Source organism: Dipodomys ordii, unplaced genomic scaffold (genome assembly GCF_000151885.1).
Source record: "Dipodomys ordii isolate 6190 unplaced genomic scaffold, Dord_2.0 Scaffold5, whole genome shotgun sequence".
Lineage (NCBI taxonomy): Eukaryota > Metazoa > Chordata > Mammalia > Rodentia > Heteromyidae > Dipodomys > Dipodomys ordii.
Window position 1 is genome coordinate 19690155 of NW_012267221.1, and position 23494 is coordinate 19713648.

A 23494-nucleotide genomic window follows, 5' to 3' on the forward strand; every position below is an offset into this window, starting at 1 on the left:
GTTTTCCATTGGTCTCAAATTCTACTATGTGCTTTCTAGTCTAAGTAGTTTCTTTAAGAGAAACATATTGGGAATACAGGAAATGTGGCAATACAATTTTAAATCCTTTTTTAATTTCCTGTTGACAGATTTTGTCAAACAATTTACTCACCTGAGAAACCTCATTGGAAGAGAACTTAGACTGAGAATGATACCCTGCAAGAATACGTAGTGATGCATGATTAAGAACAGGTGGAAAGAGCTTTAACCATCATCTTTCCCTTAGAGCAAAATTCCCTGTGGAAAAGAATAGCTGGGCACTGCTGGCTCTGCCTGTAATCCTAGCTATTCAGGAGACTGCGATCTGAGGATCACAGCTAGGTGCCAGCCCACAAGGGAAAGGTAGTGAGACTCATCTCCAATTAACCATCAAAAAGCCAGAAGTAGAGCTGTGGCTCAAGTGGTAGAGCACTAGCATTGAGTAAAAAAGCTAAGGGATAGTGCCTAGGCCCTGAGTTCAAGCCCCATGACCGACAAAAAAGAAAAAGGAAAGAAAAAAGAAAAGTCTTTGGAAAGAAAAAGTAGATCTTGGATCCTGAAGAAAGTGAAGACTTCAATTTTGATGTAACAGAAGCAGCTTGTGTTAGTCAGCCTTTTGGTGTTGTGACAAAATACTTGAGGAGAAAAAGAATTTAAAGGAGATTTATTTTGGCTCGGAGTTTCAGAGGTGTCAGTTCATGGTTGGCTCCACTGCTTTTAGAAATGTGACAAGCAAAAAAAAAAAACAACCAAAAAGACCACTATGGAGAAAAAGGGCATGAGGAGAAAAGCTACTGGCTAGTCAGAAAGTAGAGAAAGATAGCCAAGCCAGCTGTGAATTTATCAGTGTCTTAATCTATTAATAAAGCTAGCATCTTCATGATCCAATCACTTCTCAATAATGCCACAAATTCTGGGGACCAAATCCTCAGCACATGAGCCTTTGGGACCTTGCTTCTTATCCAAACACAACACAGCCAGAAAAAAAAAAAGAAGAAGAAAATGACTCTCTCATAAGACAGAGGTTTAACAAAAGGATTTAGAATACCAGGTTAAGTTTTAAAGCTATTAATATTACAATGATATATATTTTTAAAATTCAATATAGATTTAGATAAGAGCAGTCTGAAGGATGCTGTTTATTTGAACCATTGCTTTAGAAAACGTTGTCTTTGAATTGATATTTTGTTAAAGTTATCTAAATTGATGAATGGGAAGTCATGTTACTGTGCAAATCTGTGACTGAGAATATCAGATTAGGAAGCCAGGTGTCATAGAGAGGCGCTGTTTTGATCTTATGGAAAGATTGCTGAGACATACTCACAGGAGTCAAGAAACCCAGCTATCATGGTTACCAACATGTGAGACTTTTCAAGTATGGACACTAAGAAACAATACACTGACAATGCATCCATTATAGAAATAGTAACCAGGTAGCTGAAGAACACAACTTGATTCTGCTACTAAGAGAACTCTTTGAGGGCACAACTCAGTGGTTCATTATCTCACCCATTTTAGTATTCTTTGCCTTACACCTGTTTCATGGAGGCACTGCATAAATTTTGCTTTACCTGAATCAACTACATAAAATAAGGGCCACAAGTAACTCTCTAGATGCAACATTTCCTTAAAACTCTTACTATGTTTTCTTTAAAGTCTGGTACATGCTAGAGTTACCAAGACCTTTTTCTCTAATTAAAGGTGTATTTTTACAGGAGACATTGTGACTATACATGAAAAGAAAGAAGATGGATGGTGGTACGGATCTTTAAATGGAAAAAAAGGCCATTTCCCTGCTGCATATGTGGAGGAGTTATCTTCAAAGCCTGGAGGCACAGATATACAGGCTTAAAACAAGCCTGAGCACATGATGATGCACCCTGAAAACTATATAGTATGGTGCAAATAAAGATAAAATATTATCCTAGCAAGTCCTTTTTGTTTTCTTTCTGGATACTTGGTAGAGTCTTACTTACACCTCTCAGCACTTTGTGCCCATGGTTATTTGATTCCAAGATGGATGAGTAGAGGGAAGAGAGAAACTTGGTGGTTCTCTACATGCTAAGAGACCTAGGAATGGTCCAGTCTAACTACTGGCATGGGGAAAGGCAGAAGGAAGAGGGAGGAAGAGGGGAGAGATTGGTCCAGCACAAGATAGATTCAGATGTTTGTTTGAAGTCACATAATTACCTGACAACACAACAGCAATAAATTTTAGATGTCCTTTTTCCTCTGGGTAGCAACAGAACACAACTGCAGGCCTCCAAGGATGAGCTATCTCACCCAGGTTAGGAGAATAAAAAGGATCAGGAGCCAAGGTGAAGAGGCCACAGGATCAGAGAGTAAAAAACAGGAAGTCCAGATCCTAGACAGAAGAACAATGGTAGATGAGCTTCATCTGATCCAGAGGCCTTCTGAGGCAGTGGGGGTTTTGTTGTTGTTGTTGTTGTTCTTTGTTTGTTTTTTTACTTTTAGGTTATAAGGCTGAATTCAGGGCCTGGTGTTCTACCACATTAGCCACTGTCTCCTGAGTAGCTAGGCTGACAGGCATGAGGCACCATGTCTAGTTAGTTTTGTTTTGTTTTTGTGTTTTTGTTTTTGTCGGTCGTGGGGAACTCTGGGCCTGGGCTCTGTCCCTCAGCTCTTCAGCTCAAGGCTAGTGCTCTACCTCTTGAGCCACAGCGCCACTTCCGGTTTTCTGGTGGCTTATTAAAGAGTCTCAAGGATTGTCCTGCCCAGGCCAGCTTTGAACGGAGATCCTCAGATCTCAGCCCCCTGAATAGCTAGGATTACAGGTGTGAGCTCCCAGCTCCCAGCTCTAGTCAGTTTCTTATGTAGCCTTGCCCACTACCAACTTCTTTTAAGCTGATGTCAATCAAGCATGAAGCAGATGCCTGGGGATCTGAGGGAAAGAGCAATGCAGATAGGAAAGGGTTCGGTGGTAGGTGGTACCTGAGAAACACCGTATTTCCTTGATCATTTAGAAACTTAGCAATTTGGGAATAAGGAATTTTGCACTTCCCAACTAGGTTATTATGGAAGGACTAACTAGCAGCTTCCTAGTGAATGGAAAATTAAATATTTGTAAGTCTCTAGTTTAGAAAGGAATTTCCCATAAACCAACATTCACTATCAAAATGAAAAAAAAAAGGTGGAAATGAGGGCCTACGTCCCTTCTCAGGGGAAGAATAGTTTGGAATGAGTATTACATCTATATCTGGGCTAGCCTGGACTTTGAATCCTAATTTATGCTTCACACATGGCTAAAATGGCACAGGCCACCACTCCCAGGTTTTATTGGTTATGACAGGGTCCTGAATTCTCCTCATCTCTGCTTCTGAGTAGCTAGGAATACAAGTGTAAGTCACCATGCCCAGCTCACTTCTTTTTTGTTTTAATTTGCAAATTTTATACATTTAAGAAGAAAAGTTTCAAAACTAAGATAGTTTATTTTTCCTAGCACTATGTCATTATATTCCTGAATAGCATATAATATAAAAGGTATTTATATAGAGATAGTAAATCTCAGACTCAAGTCAAATTTGTTCTATGAGACATATCTTACAGCTTGAAAGAGCAGATCCACAATTTTAATGTCATTTGTAATGGTGTGTTAATGATGCTTTCAGCATATAAGAAGTAGGCCATTAGACCATGAATAGAGATTTTGAATTTATATCTCCTTTTCGTTTTACTTCTTTCCATTAAGCCTTTATGGATTAAAAAAAAAAGTGTAGGATTTAATTGCAAGTTGCTCTGGACTGTGTGGAGAAAGTGGAGATGATGGCGGATGGACCCTCTTTGGAAGTAATTTTCAAAAAAAGAGCCCTTTCCTCCTTCATAAGTCAGCAAACAAGCTGGGCTCTGTGAAATGGTTTTCTTGCTTTGCAATGTTGACATAAATGTCTTTTCTATCTATGGCAAGTTCTAAGTTTCAAAGAATACTGGAGGTGTCTGTCACTCAGTGATAGAACACATGCATAGCATGAGCAAGGCTCTGGGTTTGATTCCCCATACCAACAAATATAAAACACTAATGTAGCTGGGTATTACAGAATTGCGAAGTATTTTTTAGGACAGCATGAATGCCATCTTGGACAGCTGGAATTGTACTTCTTAGATGTGAGGCAAAAATAAAGTGCTTATTGGGTGAAAAGTAATAATATATCTGAATCTTTTATAGTATAAAATCAATTCTAGCATGAATAGTTTAAACTACTAATTAGTACTTTATAACTATACCCCCCCAGTAAGCAGTTTCATATGTCAGAAAGTTTTAGCACCATTAACAGCCTGAAATATAGGCTACAGAGGCACAAGCCAGTTCTAATCGAACATATAGATATTATTCTACTTTATCTCCTTTCTAGTACAGCAGAAGCTGATATATCCATCAGACTATCTGCCAGAAACATCTACTAATTTTATTTTTGCATTTTCAATTAGCCACAATAATATTCATAATGATAAAAGACATTTTAATCACTTAAAATGTTTCATGATCCAACAATGAACAATATAATATTCATTTTGGGGCAAATTTTACTGTACAGAATTATAAGCCTTTAATTGATTAGTTTTTTAAGCATAGCTTAATTGTTCCTTCCCCAAGAGAAACCTCCCTTCTTTGCTCCCCCTCCCCCAAATGACTTGATGATTCTGAGGGACAATCAGCCTGACTGGGACCATGAGAAATACATTAGAATCAAAATCACACACCCCATGGTCCTTTGCAACGTGTCCTGGGAAATGAGGTAAATCCAGGGAAGGTAGTCGGGTGAGATGATGGAAGTTAGATTTAGACAGTTATGTAGATGCTGTATAGTAGAACATTTTGCAGAGAGAATGCATAAGCCAATAATCGTCTTATCTCCAGGACCAAGGGAGGCCAAGGAGATACCTAAAGGAAGAGAACCTGAGTTCTGAGTTTATGACATTTTCAGAGAATATTCTCAGCATATGTCAAGATAGACATTAGTAAAGTTTGTAACAGCAAAGAAAGGAAAGTACACACCTAGACCTGGGTATGTGGTCACATGAAAGAGGGACATTGGACATTTTAATGTTAGTGAAACTTATTCCAGGTGAAATGGATGTAATTTAAACCTTTAGCTAAATGTGCCTTTGTTCTAAGCAGCTTGGACATCCCAACCATTCCTATCACTACGGTATTCTGACTTTAACCAATTCAGCCAGACACATTCAATCTGAAAAGGTAGTTAATTAGGTGTCCTTGCAACACTTACTTCCACCTTAATGACTACCCTTCAGAGGAAGGAAGGGGAGTAAACTAGAAAGTATGTGTGGTCTCTAGAGCACAATCGTCTGAAGCAAGGACAAAGGTGGAGAAGGAAGGTCATCCTTGTACTGTTCAGTGAAGGAGCGTGAAGCTTAAAGAAAATGGTGTTTTGCGCACTTCAAGTTTGGTTATACATTAATAAGGTGTATATTTGCAATTTGCAGGTTTCTTCTCAAGTTCCATGTCCCATCCTGCCTCATTTCCATCTTCCACTCTCATAAAGACCTGAGTGGATGAGTTCAGTTGATTCCCCAGGAGACTGCTCAGTGAGCACCAGACTTAAAGCCACTCTGCTGCTCACTATTTTCTGTGAGACTTGAAACTGCTTTGTCATTTTAATGAGGCTATTTCCTAAGCATAAAGACAAAGGATAGTTCCCAACTTTCAAAGGAATCTACCTTGTTGGTGTTTTTTGTTTTGTTTTGTTTTCCCCCAGCACTGAAGTTTGAACTGAAGGACTTGTGCTTATTAGGTAAATGCTCTACTACTTGAGCCACTCCTTCAACTTAATCGTAAATTCAAATTTGTTTAAAAACTTAAGAACTGGGGCTGGGAAGGTGGCTCAGTGGTAGCTTGCTTGCCTTGCATGCGTAAGGCCCTGGGTTCGATTCCTCAGCACCACATAAGCAAAAAGAAAAAAGCTGGAAGTGGCGCTGTGGCTCAAGTGGTAGAGCGCTAGCCTTGAGCTGAAGAGCTGAAGGACAGCGCCCAGGCCCAGAGTTCAGGCCCCACGACCGGACCAAAAAAAACAAACAAAACTTAAGAACTATCCTTGCATTTCTTCCCTACAATACTGTATAGGAAGGCATTAAGGTGCAGCAAGCTGATGGATTCAAGTGTTGAGTTCAAATCTAATTCTAATACTAGCTATGATTACCAGCTGTGTGACTTGAGTTAAACTTTGCACTTCTAAGTTTTTAACTGAAGAACAAGGCTATTGATACTATCTATTGCACAACTTGTGAACATACAAAGAAGCAAATATATATGTAAAGTGTTTAGAAAAATACCAGGCTCATAGGCATTGCCAGAAATGTATATATATATATATATATATATATATATATATATATATATATGATGGCTAGCCCTAACCAGGCTAGATTGCCGATAACCTTCAACTTTGGAATGAAGTCAACTTCCCTGTTGAGAAAGTGAATCAATATAAACTTCATAGCCTAAGTCTCTGGCATGACAGTGCACTTTGTACATTCAACTTTGGATAGCAGCAGCTAAGCTACTTCCTGCAATGTCCTTTTGTGACTTTCTTACTAATGTCCCCAGGTCTTAGCCAACATTACCCCCATTTAGAAGTGATGCATGATTGTTGCTACGGGGAAATGACCTTATGAGGTCTTTTCTCATCCTTGCAATGGTCTTCCCTCAACCCTATTTCTTTATTACAGTCATTTTGCTTTTAGTTATTGTTGCTTAATGTGCCCTTTTCAACAATATAGTACAGATTTTGGAACTATCTGTGGCTCCCATTGTCTATTGGGATCTTAGAACATAGCACCATGTGAATAAGAGGGTCTAAGTTATTCCAATGGGTAGTAGCTAAAGCTGCTCTGCACACAACTATGGGTCAGTGATTTTTCCCACCAGTGTATCACCTTCTTCTCAAAGAAATTCTTATTATTTGATCCAAGCCCTGAGTGATACCTCAAAACTGAATAGCAACCTCTTCTGTACTAGCTGGACCACAACAAAACTTCATTAAGACAAGACACTAACAATTTCTAATTGTTGCCAAGTTATCTTGAAACAGTATTATGTAGCTTCTGACATAGCCAGTAGGTCTAAATACAATCAAATTTACAAGAATGATGAAAATGGAATTCTACAACTCTCATCTGTTAAACAGACTCTCAAGATGGCTTATGTCCAAACCAGAATTAAATGGCATAAATATTACCATATGAAAATTGATGATAAATTTTTACATTTGTACTTTCAGAAATAAATCATTCTCTGGATGCCTTATTAGGTTGCAGTCAACTTTCTTCTTTAGTGAATTATCTTTTATTCTAACTGTAGATTCTTCTTGGCACAAGGTAACAATATCCTTTTCTCATGACATTGGGATAGAAAACAGTAGTATTTATTTTGTGAAGTATTTTTTAAAAGTTGTCAACACAAAGTTGAGCCCACTCTTCATCTTTTAATAAGTAAGAGTCCAGGGTCCTCCAAAACTGTGAAGACGGCAAAGATACAGAGTAGGCTGTATAAATTCTCATTCCCAGTGCTCGTCATACATAAACTACTTCATGCCTGATACTTAAGCAAAAAAACAAATATGGAGTATATTAACTACACTTCATTTTTAAAAGGGCACATTTACTTTGTCAACCTCCTCTTTAGACATTAAAATAACTTAAAGATATACAAGTAGAAGGAAAGACTTAAGTCAACCCTCAGAAATTGAAACTTGGAAGATGCATGTAACAAGACAGGGAAACGAAGATTAAAAACAAGTAGCTTTATTAATGCATGCAGAATACATCACATGGGAGAATCCTCAATGGCAGGTAACTCCAAGAAGTTGCTTATAGCTCTGGCTTACATGGGGTCATCAACAAGGAAAAGTTTTTTACGGAAGAAAGTAGTTTAGGCTTTCAGAGGTGGGAAGTAGTGGAACACAAGGGAAAGATTCTCTTCAGTGGTGACCTTCTGTTCTGCCTTGTGGACATGGGAAGCAGTGATACTTTTACTATGTTATGACTTGCTTTTATGCAACTAGGGGGAGGGCAGAGAGCTTTTTTCACTTTGCTTCTTCAGTTCAAATACTTACATCAAAGAAACACATTTTGGGGTTAGGTGGTTCAGTTTCCTATATAGCACATAGAAAAAAATCACAAAAACAGCAATGAATTATATATAAGTAGACAATACATGAGAACTCTTTTACAAAGACATACATGACAGAGAAGAGAAACAATCATCTTTATATAATATTTAGACATTAATTATAAACCATAGCAGTGAAAGCTTTCCGAACATTGGCAAGAAAAGCTGAAAAATTGTTGGTCTTCCTCACATTCTCTTGCAATTCTGCAAGGCATTCAAGATGAGGAGCACTATCTGACACTAGAAGAAAAAAAATGAAGATAATATAAATGAGGGGTTTTTTCCATGGGAGAGAAGCATTTCTAATAGACATTTGCTCATCTGATCTGAATGTCAATTACATTTTCTAAAATGCTTTGAGCATAAAATGATACACTTGATGCTATCTTTTGGACCTTTTCTTAGTTTAATCTCTAAATATTCAAATCTTAAACACTACAATCCGGCTTTAAATTTAAACAGTTGGTACTGGAGAGACTGCGGGGCTCAGTGATGCAGTATGCCATTTTCCTTTATCTTATATCCACACCACACATTTTATCTTTTAACTGCTTGAGCAGTTTCTAAACTTTCAACTGATGGACTTCTCGTATCTCATCACTGGATCAAGATGAGTACTAATTTCAATACCAATTCATAATATCTAACAAATAAGGAAGAAACAGCTAGTTTGCACAAGTGAAATGGAAGTTATTGGAAATGTGGTTTTCAAGAGTGATATTTATGAAGTCTATTGATCAAATGAGACTCAAAAGTCACAAACAATAGTCCTCATATAGAGTGTAATGGCTGAGGGCAAACCTTCAGGGGGTGGTCAAAGGAAATGGAAGACTAGATTTCTGTAGTCTTCATCATAACAGATTTCCAGCTCTGATAGATAACGCTGAGGACTAAGGACTATGACCACAGCAGAGAACGAATAGCAAAGGGCACATGGTTAAATATATTTCTACTCTCTTACTATTCACACTAGTATTAATTATATATTCCCAGGTATCAAAGGCCTTTAGTTTGCTAAAGAATAGTAACTAGTCTACATTACATTTGATTTTAAAGTCATCTACTTAAGTTGTCTAAAAGGAACTTCATATTTGTGTATGACTGCAGTAATGTTTGGTCTTGTAGACTTTCAATCACTGTGGCATTAGACCATCTTGAAGAGAAGTTACTAGGCTCCTACACAGTATATAGTTTCTATAAATCAGAACTATCCTCACATCCTTCCCTTTCCAGAAAGACTGGAAAAAGAAACAAAAGGACTGTGGGAATATTACATTACTTCATACACTTAATTACCTAATCCAAAAACCACTTGGGGATACTAATCTCAAACACAAATTAAGAGCGCTGAGAACACACCTTCATAGTCTCTTGCTTCATTCAGATGTAAGGAAAACATAAATGGAGTCTCAGGATGCTTGGGGTCAATACCAGTGAATATAAACTGCAATTTGCCACCTGAAAAGAAATTAATAATTTAGCACGAGAATATTTTAGCATGCCAAAATTTTCAATGGAGATAAGCTTGCTTTCCATATCTATGATCAATACTGTATTGCTGAGTATATGTATCCACTTAACCAGTATCTGTAGACATTCTAAGTTGATTTTAATTTAAATATGATTTTAAGCTGAGCACCAGTGGCTCAGCCTATAATCCTAGCTACTCAGGAGGCTGGGATCTGAGGATCAAGGTCCGAAGCCAGCCTGGGCAGGAAAATCTATGAGACTCTTATCTCCAATAAACAACCAGAAAATCAGAAGTGGCGTTGTGGCTCAAGTGGTAGAATGCTAGCCTTGAGCTGAAAAGCTGAGGGACAGCTCCCAGGCCCAGAATTCAAGCCCCACAACCAATAAATATATATATACACACATATCTATATGATATCAATATCATAAACAGCAAAAGAAAAGAAGAAACTGGATATTACTGAAATTAAAAACTTCTTCAAAGGAAAAGATAAATAATAAAATAAGACAATTATAATCACAAAAATCCAGTGAAGTCTAAATACATAGAAGATATATGTTTTAGAACCTCCAAAATTGAACATGAGGGATTCAAAGAGATAGGTGTACTCTAATGTTTAATATGTTATATATAATAACCAAATAATGAAAATAATCCAGTGTCCCACAAAAGGTAAATCACTAAACCAATGGAACATATACATTCAGCAGAGCATTGTTCATTCACAAAAAAAGATGTTCTCATATGTATTATAATATGAACAATCCTTGAAAATGTAATGCTAAATGAGATCAGCAGGATACAAAAGGAAAAAATGTATATGATCCATTTACATAAAAAAGATAAACTCCTTGAAACAGAAAGCAGATCGGCTATTAAAAGGGGGGGGAGAATAGGGCGTTTTATTTCATAGAACTGGAAGTGAAGAAAAATTCTAAAAATTAATCATGGTCAGTAATGGTTGTACAGCATTGCAAATGTTAATTACATCACTGAATTTACACACTTAAAAGTGGCAAATTTTATATAACATATTTTACCACAATGAAAATTAACCTTGCAACCTGGACTTAAGTCTACTTTTCAAAAGTACTTCAAATGCTCCTAAAAGGAGTAAATACCCAGTAGAAATTCACAAGCATTTTAGGTTTTTTTTTTTCTGTCATGTAAAAACTTAGGAGAACTCATTATAAACCTTTTTATTTCAAAAATGAATCTTACTTTGATAAAACAAAAACAAAACTATCTCCCATTCAACTTCAGAATGAAGTTGTTACGTCAATACACCAGATTGTTAAAACTGTTCATAGTAACAGAAAGGAAAACAAGATTTTAGGGTTAAACATATGGGGGAAAAAAGGTGCCCAAGTGCTTATCCTATTCTGTCACTCAACAATCGGTAGAGAATACCTGGGTGAGTCAATAGTTCCTGCATCAGTTCTGCTGTGAACCAGTTGGTTGTCTCTAATTCAATTCAGTGTGGACACTTTCCACCTGAGAACCACCCACCACCATTCTTTCCTTGGGCTGAACTGGTTTGCTTGAGCAGTTCACAGAACTGAGGGAAACACTTTACTTGTTTATTTTAAAGGATGTTGCAAAGTATATACATAGAGAAATGTGAAAGACAAAGTATAGGAGGCAGAATTTGGACCTTCCATCCCTTCTCTGGCCCTGTCTCACCCCAGAAACCTCAGTGTTCAGTTGTCTAGAAGCTCCTAGATCCCAGTCTCTTACCGCTTTTATTATAATAATCTTTATTCTGTACATACGACTGATTAAGTCCTGGCCATTTGGTGATGAGCTATGCAGCTCTCCTCCCCACCTTTCTCCAGAAGTTGGAGGGTGGTCTTCAGGTGACAATCTCCCACCATCCGAAGTCACCCATGTAGAAGCTGGCCATAGGTCAACTCATTTGAACACAAAATGACATTCATCATTTTAGATATCTCAAAGATTTTAGGAGTTGTACATTAGGAAACTGGGAAAGACACCAAAAAGCTTTCATAACATCGTACTTCCTTAAAACATTATTTCCTGACTTCAAGGGCTATGAACAAATTCTATTTGAAATGTAAAAATAACTTTAAAGTCTTAAATCTGGCTATTTAAAAACTAAACTAAACAAACAACAGCAACAACAACAAAGAAAATGCAAGATGATGGCAAAGATCTACTTAAGCATACTACACATCTAAAGGTCAGAGTTGACTCATATTCTTATTTACTCAAAAGATTAATAATTTTTATTAAAAATTGTATCTAATTAGCTTTAAAAAATCAGCCCAACTGATAGGAAAAACTCCAAGACTAAGAAATGTCAGTTAAAAAAAAAATCAAACAGCAAAAATATATAATTAGTAAAGAAATAGGAAAAAATTGTCACCCTTTAAGAAAGGAAATGCATCAGAGAAATGCTTTTTTAAAAATTTAATGTACAGTTCTGGTGATAAGAGAAAAATTCTGACAGTTGGAAGACAGTAGGAGAAATGGGGGTTTAAGGTTTGTTCTTACATAAGACACTTTGGGACTCTTGAATATATGTTAGATCCTTAATTCAAATCCATACAGGCCTGTAGGTCCTAATCCTTACAACCCCAGTTAATCTAAAGCAACAAAGGCTTCTTCCTATCCCGATGAACTTCCTTCCTATTCCAATACTGCCCATCTTCACAGAACCCTACCTTTCTTATCTACAGCCAGGGAATGCCCAATGTAAGCATTTTATGCCTTCTCTTCCCAAATTGTCATGGGGGGGAAAGGTTCTTTGAGCTAGCCTGGTGGACATTTTGCCAAATGCTACCTAGATCTGCCGCAGATATCTGTGAGATCTTATCCCAATAAGGTTCCTTCTTTCTAGCTAACATCTATAAAAGTTTGAGTTTGTGTGCATGTGTTGGTTCTAGAGCGTGAGCACCGGACCTGAGCACTGTTTCTTAGCTTTTTTGTTCAGGGCTGACACTCTACCACTTGGGTCATAGCTCCACTTTTGGCTTTTTATTGGTTAGTTGGGGATAAAAGTCTCACTCAATTTTTCTGCCTGGACTTTGAACCCCAATCCTTAGATGTTACCCTCCTGAATAGCTAGGATCATGGATTCTTTTATTTCAGAGACCTCTCAGTCTCAAGAACACAATGAAATGGGTTCTTTCAGACCATATAGATAGACAACTATATGTAAAAGTTTACAAAACAGGCTTGAGATTGTTATTCTTAAGACCCTTAGGAAGCCCTGCTTCCCAGGATGGCCATGGGTTGGTCCCCAAGATCAACTTGAGAAGGATTCAACAAAGCCTGCAAAAATAAAAGATGTATAAAGACCAAGGAAACCAGGTATAAGCTATTAGATTTTTCTAATAAGCTTTCAGTAAACAAGCTTTCTTCATTCACATGTGTTGTCACAATTCAATGCTTCAAATAATAAAGTCCATCCTGTCGGATTCTGTTTAGTACTCTCAAATACTTACGCCTAATTCCCTCTATACTTTATAATGTGCCTTCTTTGCTAACAATATTTTGTAGACTTTTGTTGTAATAAATCTTAGCCTGGAGTAGGACTGCAGTCACTTTCATTTCTCTCTGATTTTTAATTACTTATAAATCAAGGTCTAAAAATATCAAATGGAAAATTCCAGAAATAAACTGATATATTTGAAATTGTGAACTGCCTAAACTATGTAATACAATCTCATGCCCACCTACTCTGTTAGCCCAGAATGTCAATCATTCCTTTGTCCCTCCCACTGTCTGTCCAGGATGTCAATCATCCCTTTGTTCAGTATAGCGACACATCTTAGTAAACAGATTGTTAACATATTGAAGGGCTTGTATTCAAGTTACCCTTGTTTACTCAATGGTCCAAAAGTGCTAGTGATACTAATAATTTGGATATGGCAAAGAGAAGCCATGAAGTACTTCCTAATTAAAATAATACACAGTTCACGTAGCATTTATTACTATCAGCAGTCTCAGAAGTCCACTGAAGACTAGAACATACCCATACAGGCAAGCAGAACAATATATTCTGAGTCCTCTGAGTTAATCACCACGGCTGACAATGAGCTTGTGGAACTCAAAAACAGCAAACATTATTGTAAATTAGCACATATATAAGTAACAGCAATAGGAGTATCCATATGTTTTAACCTAGTGATCCCTTGAGATGGCAGTAGCTCACACCTGTTATCCCAGCTAATAGGAAGGTAAAAAAGGTTTCAAGGCTAGCCAGGGCAAAATGTTAGTGAGGCCTTATCTCAACAAACAAGCTGATTATGGTGTTAATAGGCCTATCATCTCAGTTACACTGGTTATATTGGTAGGAGTATGAAAGTTAAGAGACTGGCTTCAGGCAAAAAAGCAAGATATCCTAGTTAGACTAAAAACCACCTAACTCAAAAATAAGTAAGCATGAATTTTAAGTTGAAGAATGTCTAGCAAGCATGAGGCTCAGAATTCAAGTCCCAGTATGGCAAAATAAAACGGAAAAAGAACGAAGAAAAGAAAATGAGGGATCTATTTATTTCTAAAACTGAAAGAATACTCAAGAGGCTGAGATCTGACGATCTGGTTCAAAGACAGCCCATGAGACTCTTATCTCCAATTAACTACCAGAAAACTGGAATGGCACTGTAGCTCAAATGGTAGAGCACTCGCCTTGAGCTGAAGAACTGAGAGACAGCACCCAGGCCCAGAGTCCAAACCCCACGATTGACAAAAAAAAAAGCAGATAAATAATTAAAGCACCAAAAGTCATTTAGGGATGATTTAAAAAACTAATTTTTCTCCTATTTTCTAAAAAGATAATAGTATAGTTATTATTTTAATTCAAAACATTTAAAAAATTCTTCCCTACATAAAAACAAACATTTTCTGATAGCTCTGTTCATCACTGTTACAAAGTTATTATAGAGAGAAAAACAGTGGCTCTGAATTAAAAAATCGAACACATCAGAACTTATTCAGCAAATAAAGAGTATCTTCTTTAAACTTTAGAATTAGCTGCTATTTAAAATCCTTAGTATAGAGTTTAAACATTTGAGGTTTGGAGAGTTTATGGATAAACATTGGGGTATCTATAGAACTGGATGAGGGAAATGATATATTTATTTTATTAACCTCTTTGTGGAATTTAATGTTTTATTTAATTAAGAAAAAATAAACATCATCTATGCTTTTTGTCATGAATAGAAATCCTGAATCTTTTCATGTTCCATCATTTTTAACACATATTTCTATTTTTGCATTTTAGGTATTAGACATTTGTAGCTTTTGCTATTTAGTGTTATTAGAGAAGCAAATATGTTACTGTAATTTTTTTGGGGGGTCTGGTCATGGGGCCTGGACTCTAAGCCTGGGCGCTGTCCCTCAGTTCTTCAGCTCAAGGCTAGAACTCTACCACTTGAGCCACAGCGCCACTTCCAGCTTTTTTGTTTTTGCTTATGTGGTGCTGAGGAATCGAACCCAGGGCCTCAAGCATGCAAGGCAAGGGCTCTATCACTGAGCCACCTTCCCAGCCCCTGTAATTTTATATTTTGATAACCATATTTAATAAAATTGGTTTGTATTTTGTAAATATATATATATATATACATTTTCTAATCTCCTAAATATTACTTACAACATTAAACTTACCATAGATTTTTCTAATTTCTAGTCCAAGTCGATCTTTATACACATCTGCTGATGTCTGCAGCCTTTTTAACCGCTCTTCATTAGCTTTGTTAGCAGTGGCTATAGCTATGATTAAAAAACAAACACACTGTAGTAGGTATTTTAAGTATCTCTCAATTCATTCTCATGGAATTATTATTAAGAAATGAAGACTATTTTTAAAAAGTATACATTGAAAACTTTGAATCTATTTACATTTATTCAGTTTCTATTTCTACCAACTAGCAAAAGAGGTAACTTCATTCCAGATGAATGGATAAATGCTTAAGACACAGATAATCAGGCCACAGAGGTATATAGCTAGCATAGAAATGGGCTTCCTTTACATTATATTGCTTTTTTTCTGGATAAAGATTAATAACTGCTTTATGAGAAAAACATCCTACTTCTTTAGACATAACTACTTCTTCATGAGGTAAACATTTCATGTTAGTTAAGCGTTTTTCTTCAAGTGACCACAAGAATATGAAAGTATTTTTTTTTGGTCATGTCTTATGTCTTTGGGAGTAGAAGGGGAGATACAGAAATGGAGGGACAAAGGGTAAACAAATGCAATCATGGTACACTACAGAGAAAATGAACTATACAACTTGTGGTTGGGATGGGAGGGAAAAACTTGGAGAGAGCGATGGAAGGTGTGACATTGTCCAAAAGGAAATTACTTTTTGCCTGACTAATGTAACTGCAACCCTCTGTTGTTAGCATTTTAAGTAAGAATAATAAAATTTAAAACATTAAAAATGATTCCAGAGTAATAGTTGATGGCTGATAAAAACAAGTTCACAATTTAATTGTGGGTAAGAAGTCTATAAGGAAAAGCGTTAATAAAACAAACTGCTATTTTCAAAAGGTTTGAAGAGTTGATTATTGTGCACAAGTAAGTCTCCTTTGTAAATAACACATTCATTTGGATATGAATGTACCTTCAGAAAAAGAGGCTTTGCAACCTGAGCGCTCCTATTACCTAGATAGACTTATAATTAATAAACATTGTTGTAGAAATCACAAACTTTTCAGAGGCAAATCTTATTAGGTGACATAGTCTCCCACTCTACTTAATTAACCCTCATAGCAATGCCAGTATTACTGTGGTTACAACTGAAAGGAGGAAGCCCTCTAAGGAAAACAAAGGAGAACAAAGCCCACTTGGCTACCACCCTCCAGACATGAGTGCTACATATGTAGCACCCTAAGGTGTGTTATCCATCTTTAACATATAGGACTGGGAGCCATCCCCGCTATGAAATCAGGATTCACGCTTGAAATACGTGCCTTACTGAAATTACCTTCTTTTTTCCTAGAATATTCTTTCTTAAGATCCTGGATGTTTGTTGTCAGTACTTCCAGCTCCTGTTTTTTGCCTTTTACTTCAGCAACCAACTTTAAGAGATGCTCTTTTTTTTCCTGAATGATCTTATTCTGCCTGCAGATCTCTGCGTGGAGCACAAGGACAGAACATTAATACACACACTTCGGCCTCAAACATGGAACAAAACACAAAATGCATTGTTTTATACAACTAATAAGGAATGAGTTTTGGGTTTTGAGATAGGTTCTCGTAGAGCCTAAGATGGCTTCAAACTCAGGCTCCTCCTGCCTCCGCTTCCTGGGTATAAAGAATGTTTTGACTGACAAGTATTTTCTAATGACTTCAAAATCATAAACAGCAAAAGGAAAGAAAAAAACTTACTCTGTTCTCCTAGTCCTCTAAACACAGCTTCTACAGCCACCCCACCCCTCATACACATCCTCAAAATGCAACTAACAACAAAGCCTGTGCTAAACCTGGAAAAAGGAAATAACACTGGCAAGGCCACTCTGACCTCTGTCAACCGGAAAACACACGACTACCCAAAAGTCTAAGAACTCTCAGAAGCGAGAGCAACAAAGCCAGTTGAGCTTTATGATGTGCTTATTATTTTATTGTTGTAATTAGACAGTGTCTCCCTATGTTGTCCCATCTGGTCTCAACCTCATGGTTCCAAGTCATCCTATTACCTCTGTCTCCAGAGTAGCTGAGACTACAGGTAAGCACTACCACAACAAACTGCATAAATTTTTAAATATTTAGTTAAACTAACATTTAAGTGAAATTTGAACGTTAACATAAAACACATCGTTAATAACAGCAAACCTGCTCTATGTTAAACAAACTGAAATAACTACATTGCCATTTAGTTCCAATATTTAATTACAAGTGTTCTCCAAAAGTGAAAATGAGTGAGCCCATCATAAAATTTCTGAGAACTTTAAATACCACAAATCCTTAAAAGGGAAATGATGCCATGACCTGTTTTCCAACCAGAACTGAACCCAGGATTCTTTGCTTGAAGTGCATCTCATAAGACTGGCCTCCCTGGGGCTGGGAAGGTGGCTCAGTGGTAGAGCGCTTGCCTTGCATGCCTGAGGCCCTGGGTTTGATTCCTCAGCACCACATAAGCAAAAAGAAAAAAAGCTGGAAGTGGCATTGTGGCTCAAATGGTAGAGTGCTAGCCTTGAGCTGAAGAGCTGAGGGACAGTGCCCAGGCCCAGAGTTCAGGTTCCACGATCGGACCCCCTCCCCCCCCAAAAAAAGGCTGGCCTCCCTTAGGAAATAGGGATGTCTCATTTTCAGCAATAACAAACAAAAAAAGAATGATCTAGACCAGGAAATAGGTAGGTGCTATATGGAAAAAAAGTAGAACACAGTGGAAACACATATTTGACATATTTGATATCCAGAGTGACATTTTATGTTTCTAAATGCCATAAAAAAGCCAGTATTTTCCAGATTCTCCTCTACATCTAATGAATTCCCAATGGAAATAGAGGGAGAGCAAAAAAGGTCTATCAAAGGTAATTACTAATCCTATCACCACATGTTGTTAAGAAGACATAAGGGGAAAGAATAACAAGTCAAGAGACTTGTCTGTCAGAAGTGGCACTTGATATGAAGACACTTTAATCCAACAGTGGAGTACTAGGTGAAGAACTGATGTACAGCTCAGTGAAACAGAAATACACATCCCAGTCAGTTGTATATTCAGGAAGTTAGGAGAAAGAAAATATAAAAACCAGTAATCTATGAGTAAATTATTCCCTAAATAGTGCTAGAATCCAAAATAAATTCTATATGTATTAAATATTTATATACAAAATAAAACTTGAAAAGCAGTATTTATGAGTATAGAAGTAACTACATGGAAAAAGCTATTCTCCAAATCAAAAATAAATCAAAGATAAGTGGGGATTTCCTGCTACTTAATTAAAGATTGAGCAGAATTATTTAAAAAAACAAAAAAAAAGGTTAAATAAATTAACATTCAGGTGAAATGCTTCATATGTGACTAGAGAATAAAACTATCATGATAGGTACTTTGTTGGACATGCACGTAAATCTATTTAAAGTTAGTGATAATTTCTGTTCTATACGGTGTAAGCATTTAGGTATTTTAAGACCCCACTCATACCCTACTCTTAGTTTTAACCGACAGTCTTCCTGCAGATAATAACCAGATAGAACAGATGGACCAGGAGGGCCAGAACATTTGGCTATTGTGTTTTCTGATGTATCTTTTTAGAACAGTAACTAGCAGTGGGTACTGCTGGCGCATGCTTATAATCCTAGCTACTCAGGAGTCTGAGATCTGAGGATGACAATTCAAACCCAGCCCAGGCAAGAAAGTCCATGAGATTCTTATCTTTAATAAACTTCCAAAAAGTGAAAGGTGACCCAAGTGGTATACCACTACCCTTGAGCACAAAAATGTAGGGACAGTGCCCAAGCCTTGAATTTAAGACCCAGGACCAGGACAAATAAAAAACGAATAGTGCTTGGCGCCAGTGGCTCACATCTGTAATCCTGGCTATTCAGGAGGCTGAGATCTGAGGATTGCGGTTCAAAGCCAGCTAGGAAAGTCCATGAGACTTTTATCTCCAATAAAGCACTAGAAAACCAGAAGTGGCGCTGTGGCTCAAGTGGTAGAGCGCTCGCCTTGAGCTGAAGAGCTCAGGGACAGTGCCCATGCCCAGAGTTCAGGCCCCATGACCGACCAAAAAAAAAAGAATAGTACCTACTACAGAGTAGTTGACTCAAAAGGTGGTGAGGGAATAAATCCCCTCAACTTTTCCAACTCCCCAAATATTGTCTGTATCAGCCTAGTCTGAACAGTAAAGTCTTTAAGACTCTTATTTCCAATTAACCACAGAAAAAGAAGGGAGGGGGGAAAAGAAGCGGAGCTATGAGTCAAGCAGTGAAGTGCTAGGCTTGAGCAAAAGCTCAGAAACAGCACCCAGGCCAAGAGCTCAATCACACCCCAAGACCGGGAGAGAGGGAGAGAGAGATGGAAAGAGGGAGAGAGCAAGAGAGGGAGAGAAAGGGAGAGAGAGAGAGAGAGAGAGAAAGACTGTTAAGAACTAATCCTAACTCTTAAGTACTGAAAGAACCCCAGCCTTTCAATACGCAGGCTATGATTTCCAATTTAAAAATAATTAAAAAATACTTCCCTTTACATATTAGCATAGATAAATTTCATAAACATGTTGAGTGAAAAAGCGACAGAATACATATAAAATGATACCAATTACATAACATTCAAAACACAATACTAAACAAATTAGTATATAGGAGGAAAGAATAATATGAGATGCCCTACCTCCTCCATCTCAAACTGGATGGTAGGAACATGAACACACACATACACACGTATGTATGTATTTTAAAATGTATGTGTGTGAATGTTTAAACACTCTACTGCCTTACTTGTACAAGAGATTTCATGTAAAGATGCTAAACCGAAAAAGAACTTTGTGATGTAGTTTTTCACATACGATTTTGATATTCCAGAAACATCTCAACCATTCTTTCTTCTTCTTTTAATTTCACAGACAGCTTCTCTGAAAGAGATATTGAAATCAATGTTCCAATTAAGCTGAAATACCATTAGAAAATACAGAAAGGAAAAGGGCAAGTCATCCGTTACCACTACCTGACAGCGCTTTAATGGAGTCCTTGTAGGCATCTCTCAGCCCCACCGTCTGAGAGGGAGTGTCACTCAGAGTATTTCGGAACTTACTCCCAAATTCGCTTATGCTTTTATCGAAGTGTGCCAGCTCATCCTCCACCATGGTGTAAGCCACTACAAAACACAAAGAACACAGTTTGTATTTTAAAGTTACGGGAAGCAAATAAACACCATGTTCCAAACCAGTCTGTTTGGACGGCTTGGCCCTTACACAACATAGCCCGCCATTTAGCTTTCGTTCTAGATACTAAAGTTGTGATGAAGCTGCAGTTAGGAGTCCAGGACCCCTGGGCCGACTTCCCACTGGTCAGTCGCTCAGGGCACCGGCCACTCCAGCTCGGTGGCCGGGGGCCACGGACGGTGACTGCGGTCTTGTCACCGGTCTCTCGGGCCTGGATCGCCAGGGGCCCCGCACCTCCTCGGTCTCCGGAGCACCTACCCTTCCACCCCACGAGTCGGTTCCATACACAAACAGCAACCGCAAGCGACAGGGAGTCGGGGTTGAGTCTGGAGGGTTCGGCTCACCCACAGGGCCCACCTTCTCCCTCCGAGGCTCGGAAAGACTCCACATCCCGCCAGATCTCGGTGACCCCCGCCCCCGAACCTGGCCACCAAAGCCCAGCCCGCGGCCTGCCCAGAGCGGCCGCCGGGAGCCGCGCCGGCCGAGGACACACGAACTTCCCCGAGGGCGGCTGACGAGTCGAAGGGCCAGCTCGGCTCCCACACCCCTCACCTGGCCGGGCGGGCCAGAGCCACTCCGCCGTCCCCAAACCGGACCTGAGCCGCCGCCAGTAACCAGTCGGTGCCCACAGCCCGCTTCAGCCACCGCGCCAAACTTCAAACGCTGGATGCCTCCCTCCACCCGCCTCCCAGAGCCACCCGGCCTCTGATTGACTGATAAAACAGGATCTTCATGCAGCGATTGGTTAGGAGCGCCCTCCGGAAATCTCGTGGTAAAATACGGAGGAAAGAGCATTCTGGGATTTGTAGTTCTCTCCTGCGAGACTACAGCGATACCCTTGAGTGTGTCAAGAGCCTGGGATAGCCCCAAGAGGGGGGCATTCCTGGCATCAAATAAAGGCTTCCATTGCAAGCAAAAATTAAATTTGAAGCTTAACTGTATTCTATGAAGTATATTACCTCTTCTTTGCGTTTACTTTGGAAAGTAGACTCCAATTTTGAGTGGGCAGAAACCTCCTGAGAGTCCTCAGAAAATGTTCACACTATTTTAAAAAGCTGCTGCTGTTGCTTCTTCTTCTTTCTTTCTTTCTTCTTCTTCTTCTTCTTCTTCTTCTTCTTCTTCTTCTTCTTCTTCTTCTTCTTCTTCTTCTTCTTTCTTCTTCTTCTTCTTCTTCTTCTTCTTCTTCTTCTCCTCCTCCTCCTCCTCCTCCTCCTCCTCCTCCTCCTCCTCCTCTTCTTCTTCATCTTCTTCTTCTTCTTCTTCATCTTGCTGCCCTAACTTTTCTAACAATGTGTTTGAGGAAGGATGGAGACTATGTCCTCTAAACAACTCTAAAGATGGCTAGTAATATGAAAAAAAGATATTATTTTCATCTTAGAAAAGAATACACTGTGCTGTGTTCAGATACACATTATCATCAGAAATCTCTGACTATAAGTCTTTTATCATACTGCTGGTCTTTGATGTCTTTAACAACGCAAACACCAACATAAGATAAAGGTGTAAATAACATGATCATGAGTAAGAGATATTAGCGACTCTATCCCTGAGAACTATATTAAGAACTATGAAATCAGGAGAAATTATTATTGCTCATATTGAACAAATCAGAGTGTACATGAAAGTCAGCTTCCTGCTTTGAGATAATTATTGAATTTACTGCTTGCTATAGAAAAAAAACTTTCATTTCCCATATATTTACCCAAGAACTCCTGATTTTAGATATCTGGGAGTATTTACCTTATATTTCATGGGCTTGGGAACTCAGAGATTCAGCTGAATGAATGGTAGTGCTTATCAGTAGGGTTTTAAATGTCCCAGATCAGTGAGCTAATACTAATAAGATTCAAGAAAAGGTACTGACTTTATACCTGTTTTTGTTTCCTGAGTTTTTACACTGACCTTGCTCAGGCTGCTGAGTGAAGATTCTAGCTCTCTGTGGCCCTGGAACTGAAGAGAATGATTTCCCCCACCAATATGCAGACTTCAGGGTGACCCAGGGTGGCTATTGCCTTTTATTCTTTCTCAAGTCTATTCAACCAAGCTGTGAGGGAGAAATTTCTGTCATTTGTCAAACTTTTCATCTAAGTCTGAGTGAATTATTTCTCTTTAGATCTCTGCATGGCTTATTCCAGGAACCACTGAAATAAATTATTTTAAAAACCCAAGTCTTCTGATAATTTCTGTAATAAAAATCACAGTACCCAAAGTGAAGTCAATCTTCAGCACCTGTTCCACTTGGAATCTTCCATCTTCCAAGAATTTAAAAGAAAAAATAGCATAAGAAAGCACTGAAGCCTCTGTCACAGTGCAGTGATAAAGCCAGCAAATAGCTATGAAAATTACTGCTTACTAAGAAATAGTATGCTAAGTAAGAGAAGCTAGATGCAAAAGACTTCATATTATATGATTGCATTTATGTGACATAACCAAGAAAGAAAAAAATCTACAAAAACAGAAGACAGTTCAGTGTATGTCTAGAGCAAAAATAGACATTGACTACCAGAGGAGCCAAAAACTTTTTGAGACAATAGAAACATTCTAAAAGTGATTTGATATGGTAACAAATCAGTAAGTTTACATGGAATGCTATAGTTATAACTGCTAAGTTTTTGTTATGCAAATTATTGCTCAAATTATTTTTTAAAAGAAGATGGATCACTTCAAAGAAGACAAGAGTAAATTTCTCAAACACTCAGAAAATATTTAATACAGTGAGAAAAACATTCAGTTTCTTAATTTGTGGTAAAATACACATAGCATAAATACACATAGCAAAATAAAAATAAATGATAAGAGACGGTAATGTTTTATACCACCATTACTATTCATCTGCAGAACATTTTTTATCTTACAAAGCTGTGCCCATTAAACAATACATCTCCTTTCCTCTTGTCCCCAAGACGCTGACAAACATCACTCTTCCTTCTGATTCTGAAAACCTGACTACTCTGGACTACAGTTGTAGTTCAGTGGGAGAGTGATTTCCTAGCTTGTGTGAAGCC

General features: G+C 38.0%; 2 protein-coding genes across 4 annotated transcripts in view; one reads left to right on the forward strand and one right to left on the reverse strand.

Moving 5' to 3' along the window:
- Positions 1-1945, forward strand: part of Nostrin (nitric oxide synthase trafficking) — a 60744-nt gene extending 58799 nt beyond the window's left edge. For both annotated transcript variants that reach the window (XM_013027838.1, XM_013027846.1), the window contains one exon: positions 1734-1945. In XM_013027838.1, the coding sequence (XP_012883292.1) occupies positions 1734-1870 (137 nt within the window). In that variant the 3' untranslated portion in view covers positions 1871-1945. The remainder of the gene's footprint in view (positions 1-1733) is intronic.
- Positions 1946-8240: 6295 nt separating this feature from the next.
- Positions 8241-21159, reverse strand: Spc25 (SPC25, NDC80 kinetochore complex component). Of its 2 annotated transcripts, none has more exons than XM_013028003.1 (7): positions 21086-21159; positions 20273-20422; positions 20115-20180; positions 16592-16738; positions 15267-15371; positions 9524-9622; positions 8241-8404 (listed from the first exon to the last, which is right to left on the reverse strand). In XM_013028003.1, exons 2-7 carry the CDS (start codon positions 20409-20411, stop codon positions 8280-8282), a joined length of 681 nt encoding a protein of 226 aa, XP_012883457.1. In that variant the 5' UTR covers positions 20412-20422; positions 21086-21159; the 3' UTR covers positions 8241-8279. The 2 variants fall into 2 exon arrangements, with proteins under 2 accessions (XP_012883457.1, XP_012883448.1); XM_013027994.1 differs by having other exon boundaries at positions 21042-21159.
- Between the last annotated feature and the right edge of the window lie 2335 nt (positions 21160-23494).

Bases quoted from the DNA above. Each gene is read 5' to 3' on its own strand.
- Spc25 (XM_013028003.1), bottom strand. From the start codon at position 20,411: ATGGTGGAGGATGAGCTGGCACACTTCGATAAAAGCATAAGCGAATTT. The intron at 16,739-20,114 runs GTATGTGAAAAA...TGCTCCACGCAG, and splicing joins GTTTCTGGAATATCAAAATC to AGATCTGCAGGCAGAATAAG. The intron at 9,623-15,266 runs GTAAGTTTAATG...ATTTCTTTTCAG, and splicing joins AGAAATTAGAAAAATCTATG to GTGGCAAATTGCAGTTTATA.